Source organism: Ursus arctos, unplaced genomic scaffold (assembly GCF_023065955.2).
Source record: "Ursus arctos isolate Adak ecotype North America unplaced genomic scaffold, UrsArc2.0 scaffold_14, whole genome shotgun sequence".
NCBI lineage: Eukaryota > Metazoa > Chordata > Mammalia > Carnivora > Ursidae > Ursus > Ursus arctos.
Genome location: NW_026622808.1, coordinates 654764 through 673285, shown reverse-complemented (window position 1 = coordinate 673285; position 18522 = coordinate 654764). Strand labels below are relative to the sequence as shown.

General features: G+C 48.9%; 1 protein-coding gene and 1 pseudogene across 1 annotated transcript; one reads left to right on the top strand and one right to left on the bottom strand.

The window, feature by feature from the left end:
* Positions 1-8929: 8929 nt before the first annotated feature.
* PLD6 (phospholipase D family member 6) lies at positions 8930-12009 on the top strand. Its single transcript, XM_026521182.2, has 2 exons — positions 8930-9371; positions 11664-12009. Exons 1-2 carry the CDS (start codon positions 8930-8932, stop codon positions 11909-11911), a joined length of 690 nt encoding a protein of 229 aa, XP_026376967.1. The 3' UTR covers positions 11912-12009.
* On the bottom strand, positions 10142-18432 carry LOC130543572 (S-formylglutathione hydrolase-like; annotated as a pseudogene).
* Between the last annotated feature and the right edge of the window lie 90 nt (positions 18433-18522).

The window sequence follows — 18522 nt, the reverse complement described above, 5'->3', positions numbered from 1 at the left end:
AAACATCCCGGGTCTTGAGCCTTCCCTTTGGGTTTGAAGGCGCACAAGGGTTTCGATGCGTACACTTCTCCAAGAAGAGACCGTCCGGAGTCCTGGTTCAGATTATTGGGCAATTACTTAAGCATCTTTGTTAAATTCCTCCATTGGTAATTCTTAAGAATGTCCCGTTAAATACTAGTGGTATTTAACACCTCTTTTTGACTCCTGCTAAAGTGAATACCTTAACTTTTTACTTTGAATGTTGTGTCTTGCGGTCTGTCTTACCCGCTCTCCGTATAGCGAGTCCGCCTCTCTCACGGCTGCTGTCTGCGTGGCCTGTCTTTTCCCGTCCTCTTACTTTCAACCTGTTTGTGTCTTTGAATCTACGGCATGTCTCTTGCAGACACTGTACACGTGATCTTGCCTCTTCCGCGTGTCTGACAGTCTCTGCTCTTCGATTTGGAGCTCTGGGTCTCCCTCATTTAACGTAATCATCGATGGGGTTGGATGTTCAGCTGCCCTTTTGCTGTTTTCTGTCTCTTTTATGTCCATTTCCTATAGGCCCGTATGTTTCTATATGACACACAGAAAATATTTAAGACTTAGAATGTTTTTACTGCGGTAACATATATAGCCTGAAACTTGCCACGTAAACGGTTTCCAAGAGTACAAATCAGTGGCATAATTATATTTATAATGTGTCTCATGTCTTTTTGTTCCCGTTTTTAATGTCTTTTTTTTGTTGAATGAATAATGAATATTTTTAGTACATAATTTTAATTTCTCATTTTAAACCTATTTTTAAGCTTTATTTTCATTTTTTATTTATCTATTTATCTATTTATTTAAGTTGCTGCGGGGATTACAATATGTGTCTTTAATTTATCACAATCTACGGACGCCTGGATGGCTCAGTGGGTTAAGCGTCTGCCTTCCGCTCAGGTCGTGATCCCAGGGTCCTGGGATCAAGTCCCGCATCGGGCTCCCTGCTCGGCGGGGAGTCTGCTGCTCCCTCTGTCTGCTGCTGCCCCTGCTTGTGCTGTCTCTCTGTCTCTCTCTGTCTCGGACAAATAAATAAATACAATCTTTAAACAAAATTTCTATCACAATCTACTTCAGGTTAATGCTGATTTATTTCTGGAAAATGTAACAACTTTACTGCAATAGGGCTCCATTTCCTCCTCCCTGCTTTGGGCTATTATGATCATGTATATTACATCTATATACATTAACCAAACAATACAGTGCTATAATTATTGTTTAAATTATTTTGTGTGCTAAAAAGAAATTAAGAGAAGAAAAGATAACACGCAAATCACAGTTACTTCCCTTTACCATTTCCAGGCCCCCGCGTCTTCCTGTGGATCTCGGCGCCCAGCAGGTGCCCTTTCCCGTAGCCCGAAGGAGCTGCTCTGATGGTTTAGCTAGGGCGGGCGTGCTGTGAGCAAATTCTCTCAGTTGTCACCTGGGAGTGTTTTTACCTCGCTTTCATTTTTGAAGACTGTTTTCACTGGTTTAGAATTCTTTGTTGACATTTTTTTTCCTTTCAGCGCTTTGAACGTGTCATCCACTGGATTCTGTCCTCCGTGGTTTCTGATAACTAGTCGAATGGCGATGGATTTGTATTGGCTCTCTTCCTGTTCGTTCCTTGTACCGGAGGTGCTTTTCTCTTGTGCTTTTATTTTTTATTATTTTTATTATTTTTTATTTTTATTTTTTTAGAGAGCGGGGTGGGGGACAGAGAGAGAGAGAGAATCCTAAGCAGGCTCCACAGCCAGCAGGGAGCCCGACGTGGGGCTTGATCTCACGACCCTGAGATCATGACCTGAGCCGAAGGCAGATGCTTAACTGACTGAGGCGCCCCTGGGATTTTTTCAATCATCATTGATTCAGGGTTTGGTTTTTTTTCTGCTTATTTCTCTTCTTTTTCTGGGGCTCCCATTGCTTGTATGTTGAGACGCTTGACAGTGTCCCACAGCCCTCCGATCTGTTTATTTTCCCTCTATTCTTCAGATTGGATGATTTCTAGCAACCTATCTCTAAGGGCAGTGATTCTTTCTTCCGCCATCTCAAAACTGCTGTACAGTCCCTCTAGTAAATTAACTTCTGTAATCGTTCTTTTTAACTCCAGAATTTCCATTTAGACTTCTTTTTTGAATTTTCTTTCATGGTGTAATAACACAGCATAACATTGACCCTGTTAACACATGTTTAAGTATGTGATACGGTAGCGTCCATTATCGGGACAGTGTTGTAAAACAGAGCTCCAGAACTCATTCGTCTTGCACAACTGAGACTTTATGCTCATTGATTAGCAATGCCATTTCTCCTCTCCCCAGCCCCCTGGCAAGCACCATGGTTCACTTCGATTCTACGAGTTTGACTATTTTAGACACCTCGCGTAAGTGGAATCCTTCAGTATTTGTCCTTCGATAACTGGCTTGTTTCACTAAGCACAGTATCCTCAGGTTTCACTCATGTCATTGCATTTGGCAGGATTTCCTTCTTTTTTAAAGCTGAACAATATTCCATTGTATGTCTACACCCGCACATTATCTCTACCCATTCATCTATCGATGGATATCTAGGCTGTTTCCAGCCACGTTTGTGGCTACCGTGAATAGTGATGCCCTGAATGTTGGAGTGCTGGTATCTCCTCGAGGTCCTGATTTCAGGTTTGTTTGGGATACTCAGAAGTGAGATTGCTGGATTATATGGTAGTTCTCTTTTAATTTTTAGAGGAACCTCCATATTGTTTTCCACAGCAGCTGAACTATTTGGATTCCCACCAGCAGTGTACAAAGTTTCCAATTTCTCTACATCCTTGTCAACGCCTTTTTTGTTACTTTGATACTAGCCATCCTCACACATGTGAGGTGATATCTCATTGTGGTCTTGATTTGCATTTCCTTGATGATTAGTGACATTAAACATCTTTTCATGTGCCCATTGGCCAATTGTATGTTTCCTTTGGAGAAGCGTCTGTTCAAGTCTTTAGTTCATTTTTAAAATGAGTTATTTTTCTTCTGCTATTGAGTTCTAGGGGTTCCTTGTATCTTTTGGAAACTAACCTCTTATCTGATACATGGTTTGCATAGACTTTCTAAAAAGACTTAATTTTTAAAATTATTTTGTTGGGGCGTCCGTGTGGCTCAGTTGGTTGAGCGTCTGTCTTCAGCTCAGGTCATGATCTCAGGGTCGTGGGATCGAGCCCCGCATCGGGCTCCCTGTTCAGTGGCGAGTCTGCTTCTCCCTCTGCCTCTGTGATCTCTCTTGCTCTCATTTTCTCTCAAATAAATAAATAAAAATCTTTTAAAAAATTAAAAAAATAAAAGTATTTTATTGAAGCGTAGTTGACACTCAGTCTTCTGTTAGTTTCAGGTGTACAGCAGAGTGATTTGGCCAGTCTATCCATTATGCTGGTCTCCACAATTGTAGCTACCCTGTCACTGTACGACCCTATTGCAATGCCATTGACTATATTGTTATGTTGTCTAAGCTGTGCCTTTCATCCCCCATGACTTACTCACCCAAACCGGAAGCCTTTATTTCTCACTTCCATCACTCATTTGCCCATTCCCCCACCCTCTTCCTCTCCGTATTTATGGGCCTATTTCTGCCTTTTTAAATTTATTTTTTAAAAATTTATTTATTTGACAGAGAGAGAGAGAGAGAGCACAAGCAGGGAGAGCAGGAGAGGGAGAAGCAGGCTCCCCACTGAGCAGGGAGCCCGACACAGGACTCGATCCCAGGACCCTGGGATCATGACCTGAGCCGAAGGCAGATGCTTAACCAACTGAGCCACCCAGGCGCCCCTAGACTTAATTTCTTAAGAACAGTCTTAGGTTTGCTGCAAAATTGAGGGGAAGGTACAGATTTCCCATATACCCTCTGTCCCCACACATGCATAGCCTCCTCCATTATTTCTCTCTCTTCTCGCTCTTTTTTTTTTAAGAGAGAGAAGAGAGGGAAAGAGAGAGAGAGAGCACGCATGCATGAGTGGAGGGGCAGAGGGAGAGGAAGAGAGAGAATCTTAAGCAGACTCCATGCCCATTGTGGAACCTGATGTTGGGTTCGATCCCATGACCCTGAGATCACGACCTGAGCCCAAACCAAGAATAGGATGCTTAACCAGGTGCCCCAGCCTCCCCATTATTAACATTTCCCACCAGAGTGGTCGGTTACAATTGATGAAACTAATTGACAGTTTGCATACACTTTAAAAAATAATTTCTATTTTTCTAATGAGTATCTGTTGATTCATTACCATGACATTTTCCTTTAATTCTTTGATCATATTTATAAGACTTGCTTCAAAGTGTTTTCCTACTATTTCCAACATCTGGGTCCTTTCAAAGTCAGTGTGCATTGGCTGCTGTGTGCCCTGCATGTTGGTCACACTTTCCTGTTTCTTTGTACGTCTATTAAGTTTGGGTTGAAAACTGGACATTTTAGATAATATAGTATAGCAATTCTGGAATCTATTGTATTTTTCTAAGGGTTTTCTTTGAAAACTTGCCTGGACTTAATGCACAGAGGCTCTTCCTCTGTGGTGTGGCACTGGTGTGTCTGCTTAGTTTAGTTTAGTTTGTTTTTTTTCTTATTTTTATTCATTCCTAGGGGTCACCCCTGGGTCTTCCTAATGTAGGAGTCAGCCAGTAATTTACGCAGAGGTGGAACCCAAATACCGTAAGCCTGTAAGACTCCCAACCTCTGCTGTTCAGTCTGTGTGTGGGTTGGGAATCCTCTCAAGCCTCCCTTGGCTTTCACTTTTCCCTGCCCTCCCCATGCCTGCCTAGCTCCCCAGTTAGCCAGGGATGTGTGGAGCGTGTAGGTCAGCTTTTCTCCAGTTTTCTCCCTTTCGGGATCTTGCTGTCACATTTCTGGCTGGTCTGCTGCTTATCCCACCTTGGACTGGAAGGTCGGGCTGGTAAGGCTGCAGGTTTTCCTCATTCATTCCCCACTGAGCTACCATGTTAGCCAGCAAAACTAAAAACCTGGAGGGTTTTCGGAACGAGTCCCACATTGATAAGACTACCATTTTTGCCAGGCAAGCTGGGAGGGTGAAGGGATGGGAGCTGCTTCAGGCAACAAGGCCACAGCGTCCTGCTGCTCCTATCCTCAGCCGTAGCAGTTTTTAAAAAACGATGCTTCTCCTTTGTTGTCTGTGTTTAGTGGATTTCTAGTGCCCCGAAGAGGTCGTGTGTGCGTGTGTGTGTAGTGGGATTTTTTTGTTTCTGTTTTGCACAGAGAAATTGACTACCTCTTTCTGCTGTCATAACTGGAACTCCCTCTTCTCGTTCTTTCTTATCATTTCACATGAAGAAAGTGAGGCTAAAAGAGACAAAGTCATTTGCCCCTGGTCCTACAGCTAGAAGTAGGGAGCCAGAATTAAACTCAGGGGCTCTATTTAAAAAAACAGCTTTATTGATGTATGATTGACATACAATAATTTATACTCCTTGAAACCGTACAATTCTACAGGTGTTGACATATGCAGAGCACATCCCCACCAAGATAACGAACTTATCACTGGATGTTTCTTTGCAATCCCTCTTCCCTTCCCACCATCTCTAGGCAGCCGCTGACTTACCTTCACGCTACTTGGCGTTTCCTAGAATTGCATGTCAGTGGAACCATACAGTACATGCTTTGTTTTGTCGTTTTTCACTCAGCCTGATTGAAATTCATCCATGTTGTAATTTGTATCCATAGTTGATTTCTTTTTATTGCTAAATAGTATTCCATTGATTAGATAGGCGAAGGCTTGGTTATTTATCTGGCGATGGACATTGGTGTTGTGTCTGGGTTTGGGTTACTACACACAGCCCTGCTGGGAACAGCTACGTACAAGTCTTTGTGTAGATTCATAGACATAGGCTTTCATTTCTCTTGGGTGGTATTTAGATGTGGGATCGCTGGATTAGATGGGAGCTGTAAGTTTGATATTTTTAATAAACTTAATTTGGAATAATTTTAGATTTACTGAAAAGTTTCAAAGGCAGCACAGAGAATTCCCATATACTCCTCATCCAGTTTCCCTCACTGTTAGTCTTACATCGCTATCAGCCATTTGTCAAAGCGAAGAAACAGACAGTGGTGTGTTACTATTAATTAAACTCCAAACTTTATTCGGATTTCACCACTTCTGCCCGTAACCTTAACTTTCTGTTTTAGGATCCAGTCTGGGGCACCCAGCCTCTGCTGGTCTATTACATTTTCTAAGTTGTTGCTTTTTTTCATGTCCTTGGCCAGATATCTTGTGGCATGTGATAGTATGTCCTTCAACCTGGATTTCTGATGTTTTTTCCTCATGATTGAACTGGGTTTATGAGCTTCAGGAAGGACCACCACAGAGGTAAAGTGTCCTCTCATCAATCGTATCAGGGGAGGGGGACGCCTGGGTGGCTCAGTCGGTTGAGCAACTGACTCTTGATTTTGACTCAGGTCATGATCCCTGCATCAGGCTCTGCACTCAGCAAGGAGTCTGCTTGAGGTTCTCCTCTCCCTCTGCCGTTCACCCCTGCTCTCTCTCTCCCTTTAAAAAAATCAAATAAATAAATCTTTAAAAAATATCATATCAGGGGTACGTAACATTTGCACATCTCTGGTGATGTTAACCATCACCTGGTTATGGTGGTGTTTACCAGGTCTCTCCATGTAAACTTTATTTTTCTCCTTTCCTTACTGTGGTCACTAAGTCTAGCCCACCTTCAAAGGGGCAGGGAGACTTAGTCCTCCCTCCTGTGGCAGGGAATATCTGCATAGAGTATTTGGAATTCTTTTGCGAAGAAGATTTGTGTCTTCTCTCTTGTTTCTTTATTCAGTCATTTCTTCATTTCAGTTTGGAGTCATGCATTTTTATCTTGTACTTGGGTTATAATCCAGTACGGCAGTATTGACTTTGTTTCTCAAACTGCTCCACTTTCAGCCACTGAGGGTTCTTTCAGGTTTACTCCTGTGTCCTTTGGTCATGCTGCCATGTCCACGTCCTGACTTTCTGGTAATACAAGATGTTTAAAACACATCTTACGATTTCCCTGCCCAGCCCTAGAATTAGCTATTTCTTCAAGGAGTCCTGGTTCCTTTTATTGGAGAATGGTGTTTAAAAGCTGAGATCTGGAAGCTAGGTGTGCTCATTGCTCCTGGGGTCTCATTGCATCTGGGCTGTTCGGGGGACTGACGTAGGTGATATGTGTATGTCAAAACTGACATACGATGTATAATAATATATATCCTAAGCTAAACATGGCTTCACTGTGGTATCGCTGACTCCAGTACCACAGGGATCTTACTCTTACCCCATCCAACAGGGAGAACCTCGGCTCCTACTATCGGCCAACCATTTACTGATCCCTTCAAGCAGTTCCCCCCTTGGGAAAGGAATGTACCAAGTACAGCACAGAGTTTACGAGCATTTCCTTTTGTGTTTAGCCTTATAGTTTCCAGTCAAAACATGATTTTCCAGCGTTACTCAGATCAGCTCCTTCTTTTCCCTCCGTGTGGGGGTCTGTATTTAACAGAGGGAAGTCATGGAGACAGGTTACAAGGACGAGATTGTAGAGGAGTTATCATTTCCTTTCAAAGACCACAGATAGTCTTCAAATGAACCATGGAAATTCCTGACCAAGATTCAGGAAAGAAAAAAATAGGAAAAAAATTCTTAGGCTTTCCTGTCTCCTTTCTCTCCCTGTAAAAAGGAATAGCCCCTCTCAAGTGATACACGGTGGGTCTGGTACTTGCTAAGACAGGACCAAGGACTTCCTAGTTTTCACTGTGTTTATGCTTAAAGCAGAATAGGCATCTTCAAATAACAAGTTGATACTGGCAGAGGCAGTAGAAATACAATGGGCCTGGTGGACTTGGGGCCGTCCTTGTCACACACGGTCTAGGACACTTTGGGTTCAGACCCTGCCACCGGCTAAGAGTTCTTTATTTGACATTCTCAGTGTGTTTCCAGGCCTTTCTCCCAGCCCTGCCTGGCTGTGCCCAAAGCAAAAGGGAAGGCGTGAAATGAGAGGTGAGCATAGCTCTACCAACCCTCAAAGGGAGGAGAGCCTGAGCTGTCGCAGGCCCCGCGGGTGGCGGGAGGTATCGGGGCGGTGGGGGTGGGGGTGGGGTGCACGGATCTCGGCTCGGCTAGGACGGCACGGCCTGGTGCACGTGGCCAGCGGGCACGCAGACTCGGTGGGATGCTGCTCATTGGGTGTGTATGCCCAGAGCGGCGGTGAGCAACTGGGAGGTGCGCGCAGGTGCGGTGGGTGGTGTATGTGGAGGGGGATGGGGGTAGGTTGGGCGCATGTGGCTGGCGAGAGCGCAGGTGCGGCGGACAGGGGCGGCTGTACAGGGCTGGGGGTGCGCATGCGTGCTGGGCGGGGTGTGTGTTTGTGTGTGTGTCGGGGGGGGGGCTGTACAGGGCTGGGGGTGTGCATGCGTGCTGGGCGGTGTGTGTCTCGGAGGGGGCCGAACGCATGCCTGGTGGGCGGGGTGTGTGTGTGTGTGCGTGTTGGAAGGGGCCAAAGGCGGTGGGGCGCACGTGGCTGGCGGGTGCGCAGGCGCAGTGGGCAGGGTCAGCTATACAGGGCTGGGGGTGCGCATGCGTGCTGGCGGGTGTGTGTGTGTGTGTGTGTGTGTGTGTGTGTGTCAGGGGATGGCTGTACAGGGCTGGGGGTGCGCATGCGTGCTGAGCTGGGTGGGTGGGTGGTGGAGGGGGCCGAACGCGGTCGCGCGCACGTGGCTGGCTGGTGCGCAGGCGCGGTGGGCAGGGGGCGGCTGTACAGGCTGGGGGTGCGCATGCGTGCCGGGCGGTGCGTGCGTGTCGGAGGGGGCTGGCCGTGGGCGGACGCACGTGGCCGGCAGGGGCGCAGGCGTGTCGGGCAGCGGTTGGTGGCGGCGGGAGCGCAGGCGCGGTGGGCAGCGGGGCCGCGGGTCGTCGGCCGGCCTAGTCGGCATGAGGCGGATACGTTGGCAGGTGGCGGCTGTGGCGACCTTGGGTCTCGCGCTGGTCCTGGAGGCGCTGCCCTCCGTGCTGCACTGGCTGCGGGTCGGGCGCCGGCAGCAGCGGCGGAGGCCGCCGCGGCGTGAGGTGCTCTTCTTCCCGTCGCAGGTGACCTGCACCGAGGCCCTGCTGCAGGCCCCGGGTGAGGGGCTGTCGGGGCCCCCAGCGGGCTGCCCGTGCAGCCTCCCCCACGGCGAGAGCTCGCTCAGCCGCCTGCTGAGTGCCCTGTTGGCCGCCCGCGTCAGCCTCGAGCTCTGCCTCTTTGCCTTCTCCAGCCCGCAGTTGGGCCGCGCGGTGCAGCTGCTGCACAAGCGCGGGGTGCGCATCCGGGTCATCACCGACTGCGACTACATGGCTCTCAACGGCTCGCAGATCGGCCTGCTGCGAAAGGCAGGTAGGCCAGGCCGCGGAGGCCGGGAGTCCGGGCGTGGAGCTCGGGCCCGAGCAGCCCCCTGATGCCCCTAACCTGGCGCGGGATCTGACCCGGGGGGGGGGGGGATGTCAGAGGCGGGTACTGCGGGGTCTGAGGATAGGTGAGACCCCATTTATGTCCCACGGTGGCCTTGTGAGGTCAGGGTAGTTTTACCCTGGAGAGACTCCCTGGCCATCTGTAGAGAGCACCTGTCCTCCCCGGGGGGTGCGCTTCTGTGCAGCGGGGTCTTATGCTGGGTATCTCCGTGTGAGCGCCGGGGAGTGAGCCGGCTGTGTGTTCCCAGCTAGTGGAGGAAGATCTGGGGGATTCCCAGAGCTGGGGGCCTGCCTCGTGACAACATCGGGCAAGCGACCGAGCTCCTGTGGTTCCCCACATTCTCACGACCCCTGTTGGCCTTGGGACCCTGTGGGGAAAGCCTGTGGCAGCTGGCGCGGGGGATGTAGCCGGGACAGCTGAGTGTTTGACTATTGCAGACCGAAATGACAGTGGCCTGGCTCCATCACTGAGGAGATGAAGGGTGAATTCGAGAAACAAGTCCGCCAGCCCACTTCGCTAGCAGACTCTGAGTGGCTGCGTGCATATGACCAGGTGCCCCAGGATGGCAAAGGCTGGGCGAATGCACTGAGGGGCTAAAGGAGGAAAAAGGCATTTCACCTTCACTGCACTAGTGAATTTCATTCTGCAACTTTTGAAGTGAATAAAAATAATATACTAAAAAGTGGAGCTAAAATGTTTAGTTCCGCTAGCTGAAAAAGCAGGGAACACAGATCTCTCTGGCTGGCCTTTCTCTCCCTCTGGGGTGGGGGCAGATGAAGGGGGAAGTAGGAATGATTTTGAAGCGGGTCTAAATTCAGATCCTGGGCTTACCCCTGAGGTCTGTATTTCCTCCTCAATCTCAGTGTAACAAACAGTGTGTTCTAGGTGTCCTGTTGGGTGGGAGAGCCTGTGGTAATGTCGGAGGGGGGCAGAAATGGTCAGACTTTTTAGGGGGGAGGGGCGGGGGGAATGTTAAGCAGGCTCCATTCCCAGTCTGGAGCCTGCTGCAGGCTCAGTCCCACGACCCTGAGAACATGACCTGAGCTGAAGTGGAGTCAGACACTTAATGGAGTGAGCCCCGCAGGCGCCCCCAAAATGGTCAGATTAAGATCTGTTTTGAAGGTAGAGCTGATAGGATTTGCTGGTAGGTTGGTTAGAGGGTGTGAGAAGTGGTGTCCAGGTGCCCTGGGGTAGGAGGGTTTCAAGGCAGGGTTGCTGGGCAAAATACGCACGTAAATTTGAAGTTCAGATAAGTCACGAATAATTTTCAGTGTATGAACCAAATATTGCACGGGACATAGTTATTTTCAAAAATTATTTATCTGAAATCTCATCCTACTTTGGATGTCCTGTATTTTTGTTTGTGAAGTCTGGTGACCCTGTTGCAAAGCAGCCTATTCGAAACTCTTCTAAGTCCCATTTCTAACAGTCTTGTTCACAGAGCAGATTGCCCATCGGTGAGGTCGACGTGACTCCAGGGTCAGGCAGTGGGGATGGACAGAGCGGTCCTGCCCTAGGGGAGTTTGGAAACAATAGGAGAAAGACAAACAGGAAAAGAAAAGGCAACCGTTGCAGGCTCTTTGGTGAGCCTAGGCGGCAAAGCCAGGGAGAATCTGGTTTTGTGGCAGGTAGGGCTCTTTCTGCTTCAGCAGTAGGCCCCAGGCGGACTTCCGGTGACGCTGAACCCCCCTCACCCGCAGCGCCCAGGGCGTGGCTTGTCCTGTTCCAGGGTCATCCGCTCCACACACGCAGTGGGGTGTGGTGCTGGTGTGCATGGTGTTTCCAGGGCTGTCCCAGCCCCGGGGAGGCCGCAGCGAGAGCTGGAGGGAAGCAGACCCCAGCCGCCTGTTGCTGTGGCCGGCCCTGGCCGGATTCATGGCCGGCTCCTCACGAAGCACTAACGGGACTGTGCTGCTTGCATTGTAGTCGGGAAGTGCAGGTGGGCAGGCCTCCCCCAGACTGCAGAGCTGGGTGCGGGGAGGGTTGTGAGAGATCAGTATCTGTGTGTCTGTGCCCCCCCACCCCCGCACTCCCTCCTGTGCGCCGGTGGTGGCTGGTCCCCATCTGGCGCTGTCCCCGCCACCTGCCCAAGGGGATGGCGTCACGTGTCCTGCCAAAGCAGAAACAAATAGGCAGAGTCGTAGCTGCCGGCAAGCGCGGCGGGGCGGGGCGGTGTGGCGGGCGCTGGGGCTGAAGGCTGACTCGCCCTTCCCGTAGGCATCCAGGTGCGGCACGACCAGGACCTCGGCTACATGCATCACAAGTTCGCCATCGTGGACAAGAAGGTGCTGATCACCGGCTCCCTCAACTGGACCACGCAAGCCATTCAGAACAACAGAGAAAACGTTTTGATTATGGAGGACGAGGAGTACGTGAGGCTTTTCCTGGAAGAGTTTGAGCGCATCTGGGAGGAGTTTAACCCGACAAAGTACACCTTCTTCCCCCAAAAGAAGCAAAGCCACTGAAGGTGTGCTCTCTCCTCTGTCCGCGGACTTGGAGCCAGAGTGCTGTTGACTGTCACAGAACTTTTGGTGCCCGGACTCGAAAGCAGACCACAGCTACAAAGAGAGGGGCTGCAGACTGGCGCAGAGCTGCGGCCGGGGTGGCTGCGCGGCCGCGTGGACCGCGAGGGAACGCTCCACACACAGGCGCACACTCCGTGCTCGCTGGGCTCGGCACTAACGCGAACTAAAGAGCGCTGGGGTTACGGAGCACAGGGACACCCCTGCGATGCCCATCAGTCCTTTCCCGCCACAGGTCCGCGCGGCCACGGCTTCCCGCTGCGGGCTCGCCCAGCTCTGGCACACAGGCTGCCCCCAGCCTGATCTAGAGTGGGCTGCTTTGGCCGACTCCGTAGTCCCCCCACCCGTGGCTCCCGAATGCTTTCCGCTGCTCCCATCAGCACCGCTGGCTCCTCGGGTCTGCTCTCACCAGCTCCTCGGCGGCTTCTTGGCGGGTCTGAGTCCGCAGAGGGAAAGGGGAGAAGTCGGGGAGGCAAGCGGGCACAGCGGGAGCGGGGAGCTGCCTTCCAGGCCCCCTCGTGAGCACCGCTGGCCCCCGCAGCGGGCAGGCGATGCTCTTACCTGGGCCTCCCCACACGCTGACCCTTTACGACAGATGCACGTGAGCATGCTCCTCGGCCGCTTGCCCTCCGTGTTCGCTGCGCTCAAGCGCAAGGTGTGTCCGTGGCCAGGAGCTGCTTCTGTTTCCGGACGTCATGCGTTTGCTAACATTCTCACGTTCCAGACGATTTCGTGCGCTTAGAAGTGACCTTCACTGTACTCCCCCTGAACTTGGCTCACGGGCAGCGTGGGCTCAGCGTCATCCATGCTGAGGTACCTGACCAGCTGGAGGAGGGGACTGGGAGAGAGGCCAGTTTTGGGCATGTCTTTCCGCTGTCAGCTCTGGGGTTTGCTCTCACCGGTACATTTGTGAGATGTTAGAGATTGTCTCTCAGACACGATCCTTGTATAGAGGTGGCTGAAATGACCTCTGATGACTTTGCCATCTTGTCGTATGTCATGCGCTGTGTGACTCGTCCTGACGTCGGGCGTGTTCGCTTTCGCCATCACAGCCTCGAAGCCGAGCCGCGTGCAGAGAGCGTTCAGTGTTGCCTGTTCTCCCGTTTAAAGTTACCTTGGACTTCCTGTGTTAGGCAAGTAAACCACAAGTTAATTTTTCGGATTTAGTTGAAGCTGTAAAGTATAATACAGAGATGGGGCATCAGCGATGCTTTTACGCTGAACGTGGTTGTTCGCCTGCCTGTGCCGCAGCGGCTGTTCTGAAGAGACGGCACAAGTTGTAGAACGTTCCTGAAGGGCGAAGCCGGGCTGTGCTGGACTGCTGCCATGTTTCAATAAATACGTTCTGTTCTCGAATGGTAGTACTGTGTTGCTTTGCCTTTGCTCATTCCGGTAGTGACTGCTGCCTATGAAATAACACTTTCGGGGGCGTGGACGACAGAGCTCTTCGGAAGCCGCTGGTCAAGATGGGAGCCGCCAACAGGAGCAAGACCTGCATGTGTTCCTGGGGGGACCGTATGCAGTGTTTTCCAAGGATAATGAAGGGGGTTTTGCCAGGGCGGGGCTGACCCATTGCACTCCGGGTGCACTCACCCCTGCGGTTTCCCCAGGGTGGGAAACGCGGCTGCATCGTTTCTGATAGTGGGGGACGGTGGGCACGCTTTCCCCTGATCAAAACCCCAAAAAGTGTTTTCCACCGTGGCCCTGCTGCTCGTGGCGGGATTTCCAGCATTTTCCTCCCACCCTGTGAAGGTTGGCACACGTGCGGCCTGCTGTCCCTGCCGTGTCTGCGTCTTCGCTGTGACTGCAGCCCTTTCTGCCCGAGCAGGCCGGCGCGTTAGTAACGGTGCGGAGAAGGTGACCCAGCCGAGCCACCTGGATGAACGCCTCCAGAATTCCGAAAGGATCTCTTCTCGTAACATTTTTTATTTAATGGTTTATTTATATTGTTATCTTCATTATGTTAGCAGCGGGAGATTACATCTCACGAGTTTCAGATAATAGTGGGCTGGAGAAGAATCGCGGTAAGATGGAACTTCCTCTTGGACCCTTGTGATTAAATCCCGTGTTGCGGGAGTAGCGTGTGGCTGTGACCGGCTGCCTGCAGCTGGCGAGTTCCCCGAGAGCGCTCGAATGAACCAGTGCACCCGTACTGTAGTTTAAAGCATGTATTGGTTCTTTTGAATTGTTTTTTTTAAAAAAAAACAACAAACATTACTTTTTTAAAAAGACTTCATTGGGATCCATAGATCTTAAGATTGACACTTTGAAAGTGTGCACCACTCTCGGATCTGAGAGCATTTTCATCACCCCAGAAAGAAACCATGTCCCAAGCAGTACCCCCCCTCTCCCATTCCCAGCCCCTGGCAACCACGGACTTACTTCCTGTCTCCGGATTTTCCTGCTGTGGACATTTCTTACACATGGAATCCTACAGTATGTGGCATTTTGTAGCTGCCTTCTTTCATTTAGTGTCATGGTTTCTTTTTTTTTTTTTTTTAAGATTTTATTTGACAGAGTGAGAGAGCACAAGTGGGGGGAGTGGCAAGCTCAGCAGGGAGCCTCGATCCCAGGTCCTGGGATCGTGACCTGAGCCAAGGCAGACGCTTCACCGACGAGCCACCCAGCACCCCTAGCGTAATGTTTCTGAGGGCTGCCCGTGTTGTCGCATGTGTCAGTATTCACGGTTCGTAGCCGAACAGTATTGTCGTGTGGACAGACCACGTGTTTTGAACCCATTCATCAACTGATGGACCCTCCGGTTGTTTCCACCATTACAAATGATGGCGCTGTAAACACACGTGAGTGTTCACGTGGACACGCGTTTCATTTCTCTCGAGTCTATACCTGGAGTAGAATTTTTGGGTCCTAGAACTCTACTGAGAAACTGCCAGACTTTCCCAAGGTGACTGCGCCATTTTACATTCCAACCAGCAGAGTATGAGGGCTCCTCCTCCTCTGCATCCTTGCCAACAAAAAGTTACTCTTTCAATGGCAGCCGAACTGTTGAGTGTGAGGCGGCGTCTCGTGGTTCTGACTTGCGTCTTCCTGATGACTACGGATGGAGAGCGTCTCTTCACGTACTCGTCATTTTTATATTGTCTTCCGAGAAATGTCTATTCAAGTCCTTTGCCCATTTTTAAAAATTGGGCTGCCTTTTCATCATTGAATTAGAAGTTTTAACTTACGACTTATAACTTAATATGAATTATAAGAATTCCAAGAGTTCTTTTTATATTTTAGACTCGAGTCCCTTATCAGAAATATGATTTGCAAAGATTTGCTCCCGTTCTCCAGGCAGTCTCTCCCCTTTCTTGGGTATTGTGTGCAGCTATATGTTAGTAATTTTGATATAGCTTAGTTTGCCTGTTTTGTCTTCAGCTGCTTGTATATGGGGCGTCATGTCTAAGAAACCATCGCCCAACCCAAGGTCACAAAGATTTGCTTCTGTGTTTTCTTCTGAGTCTTATACTCTTAGCTCTTATGTGTCAGCCTATCAACCATTTTTTTCAGGTTTTATAGATTTATTCAGAAAGTGATCCAATTATGATTCAACTGCAGTTTTAGCGCTCCACAATCCAGTGTTTTCCAACACTTTCCCCTGCAATTCTGTTCGTACCAATTTTATAATCCCGAAGAAATTCTCTTACTGAAGTTTTTCACGCACTCGTGTCATGTTGCGGGATGTCCGATGTGCAATGCGCTACCTACGATCATGACCCTCCCGTCATTAAAGCTGTACAGACAGCCGCGGAGCTATCAGGTAGTGACCGCCCATCCGAAAGGAGCCGGTCTTTTCCCCTGGCCAGTTCGTGTGTCCAGCTGGGAACCTGGATAGGATTTCACCAGATGGGTCGCATCATAAGCCTTCCAGTTACTTTGCTCTGTTCCCCAGTATCCACCAAAGGCTTTTTTGCTCCAAGCACAGAGCACTGTGTTGCAAACCGGAGCAAATGCTGACTGAGATTTATGTTTTCCAGGCTTCCTCCAAGCACACATCAGGGCTCCGTGGCCTCCGACGGAGTAGCCAAAACCCGCCACGGTTGGGGGGCCCATGGTTAGACGAGCACGGATGAGCTGCGGAGCTCCCCAGGCACAGAAGAGTACGTTCTGTAGCCAGTTTTCCGCGGCTCCTCAGAGGCATCCACATAAAGCCCAGCACGGTGCGAGTCCCAGCGCTCAGCGTCTGCTTTACTATTGCAGCCACGAGGGCTGCTGTCCGGGACAGTGACGGCAAGGCCACGTTCGGAAGCAGCTTGATGGTACCCAGACTTTCCTATAACATCGGGTTCTGTTCGGGTTAAACTAGGGCATTTAGCAAATTTCATTTTGCAGTTCAGTTCAACACTGTCATGTTCAAAAACCTCCTGAAATCCTCCAAAGCACTTGTTGCTGGACATGTTTCAATGCCATTCTTCGCCGAGCAGTTGCCACTTGCTGTTTTATCTGCACCAAAGCGTAGATGATCCTTGGGGGTCAGTGGTGGCGGGAAGCGCAGCAGTCGGAGTGGAAAGGTGAGGCCCCCATGTGGCTGTCCGTGCCATGTCCTCCTGTCGCTCATTCTCATCCCTGACTGCCACCGGACCCGCCCACTTTCGGGTCAGGTCTGTGAACCATTTTGAGTTAATTTTTGTGTACGGCGTGAGGAAGGGGTTCATCGGCATTCTTTTGCATATGAATAGCTAGTTGTTGCAGCACCATTTGTTGAAAAGACTCTCCTTTCCCCATTGAATGGTTTTGGCACCCTTGTCAAAAATCAACTGGTTACATAAATATAATGACTTATTTCTGGATTCGTAATTATGGCTCATTGATCTGTGGTCAGTCCCTGTGCCAGTACTACACCGTCTTGACTGCTTAGCATTTGTGGCAAGTTTTGAAACCCATTAAGCAAGTCCTTTAACTTTGTTCTTCTTTCCAACATTGTTTTGCCTGTTCCGGGTCCTGTTACATTTCTACATGAATCTTAGAATCAGCCTATCAACATTTGCAAGAGCAGCTGAGGTCCTGATAAGGACTGCGTTGACTCTGTAGGTCAGGGTCGGGGAGTATCACCACCCTAACAATATCGCATTTTCCAATCCGTGGTCGTAGTGTTCCTCTTCTTTAAATAATCTTCATAGTTGCAGCAGAAGTCTTGCACTTCCTTTAAAACACTGATTCCCAAGTATTTTATTCTTTTTGATATTATTGTAAATGGAATTGTTTTCTTGTGTTTCAGATTGTTAGCAAATGCAATTCATTTTTGTATATGAATCTTGTATCCTGTGAAATTGCAGAACTCCTGTCAGTTTTAATAGATTTTTGGGGGTGGATTCCTTAGGATTTCCCATATCCAAGATCATGGCATCTACAAATATGATTTTACTTCTTCCTTTCCAATATAGATGCTTTTCCTTTTTCTTGCATGTCTAGAATCTCCAGAACAGTGTTGAAGAGACGTGGTGAGAACAGATATCCTTGTTTTGTTGCTGACCTTAGGGGAAAGGTTTCCAGTTTTCTACCATTAAGTATGAAGTTAGTTATTTTTTTTTATGGATGTTCTTTATCATATTGAATAAGCTCCTTTCTGTTCCTAGTTTGCTGAGTGTTTTCACCATGAACGGTACTGGATTTTCCAAATGCCGACTGATGTTCGAAACTGCACTTATATATCTTAAAAAGAAAAAAAAAAAGGGCTGCTAAAGCTATTAGAATACCATCATGTCAGACCAGTGTCTACAATTTTTTTAACAGACAAAAAATTACTGAAACATCCTTAAGTAAGGAATAACACACTGGAAGTATGTGTCCTTTATATGTCTGTACTCTACTTTTTTCTGACTTTTCAGAATTCCGTAAGTTGATTTCCAATAGGTAGAGTCCGATTTTAATTTTCGTGTGTGTTTATTTGAAGAAAAGTTTGGATTTCCACACATTTTCACATAATTCATTCCAAAGGTCGTGGCAATACTGGAAAACTCCAGTTTCATATTTTAAGTTTATTCAGTAGGTCACAGCCAGAATTTTAAAAAAGTAAACAGAATGTAGACATAGCATATTCTAGGCAAGGGTGCGTTGTTTTGTGAAATGTTGGGTTGTGCTTGGGGGGGGGGTGTATTTGGTCATGAGGTACAATATATTTTCTTTTTTAAACAACAAGTAACACTTTAGATAAATCTAATACCGAAGGGGCAGAGCTGAGAGAATTCTAGCTCCTTGACTGCCAGTGACATAGCGCCCTCTTGTCCTCGGTACTTCGTCCTGTGTTCGGCCTCCCCTGGAGGTTTCTGTGACGGAGCCAGCGTCCCTGCCGTAGGTTCACGAAGTGCAACAGGCACCGTGTTGTGCGTGAACATGTGCAAGAGATTTTTATGGGAAATCTCCCGATTTTAAAATGCTGACAACTAATCCCAAATTCTGAGAACAGTAACTATTTAAAAATAGGCAGATTATAAAAAGTAAAAACAAGCAAAAGCTGCAGTAGGTCTCTAGGCTACTGGCCAGTTTCTGAATGCTGACAGTGTTGACCTAAATGCACGTTTTGCACGTCTCTCCATTACACAAAAGCTCAT

What these genes read in the sequence shown, in the direction of transcription:
- PLD6 (XM_026521182.2), top strand. Translation starts at nt 8,930, where the DNA reads ATGAGGCGGATACGTTGGCAGGTGGCGGCTGTGGCGACCTTGGGTCTC. An exon ending in CGGCCTGCTGCGAAAGGCAG is followed by an intron (nt 9,372 to 11,663) that starts GTAGGCCAGGCC and finishes CCCTTCCCGTAG; the next exon opens with GCATCCAGGTGCGGCACGAC.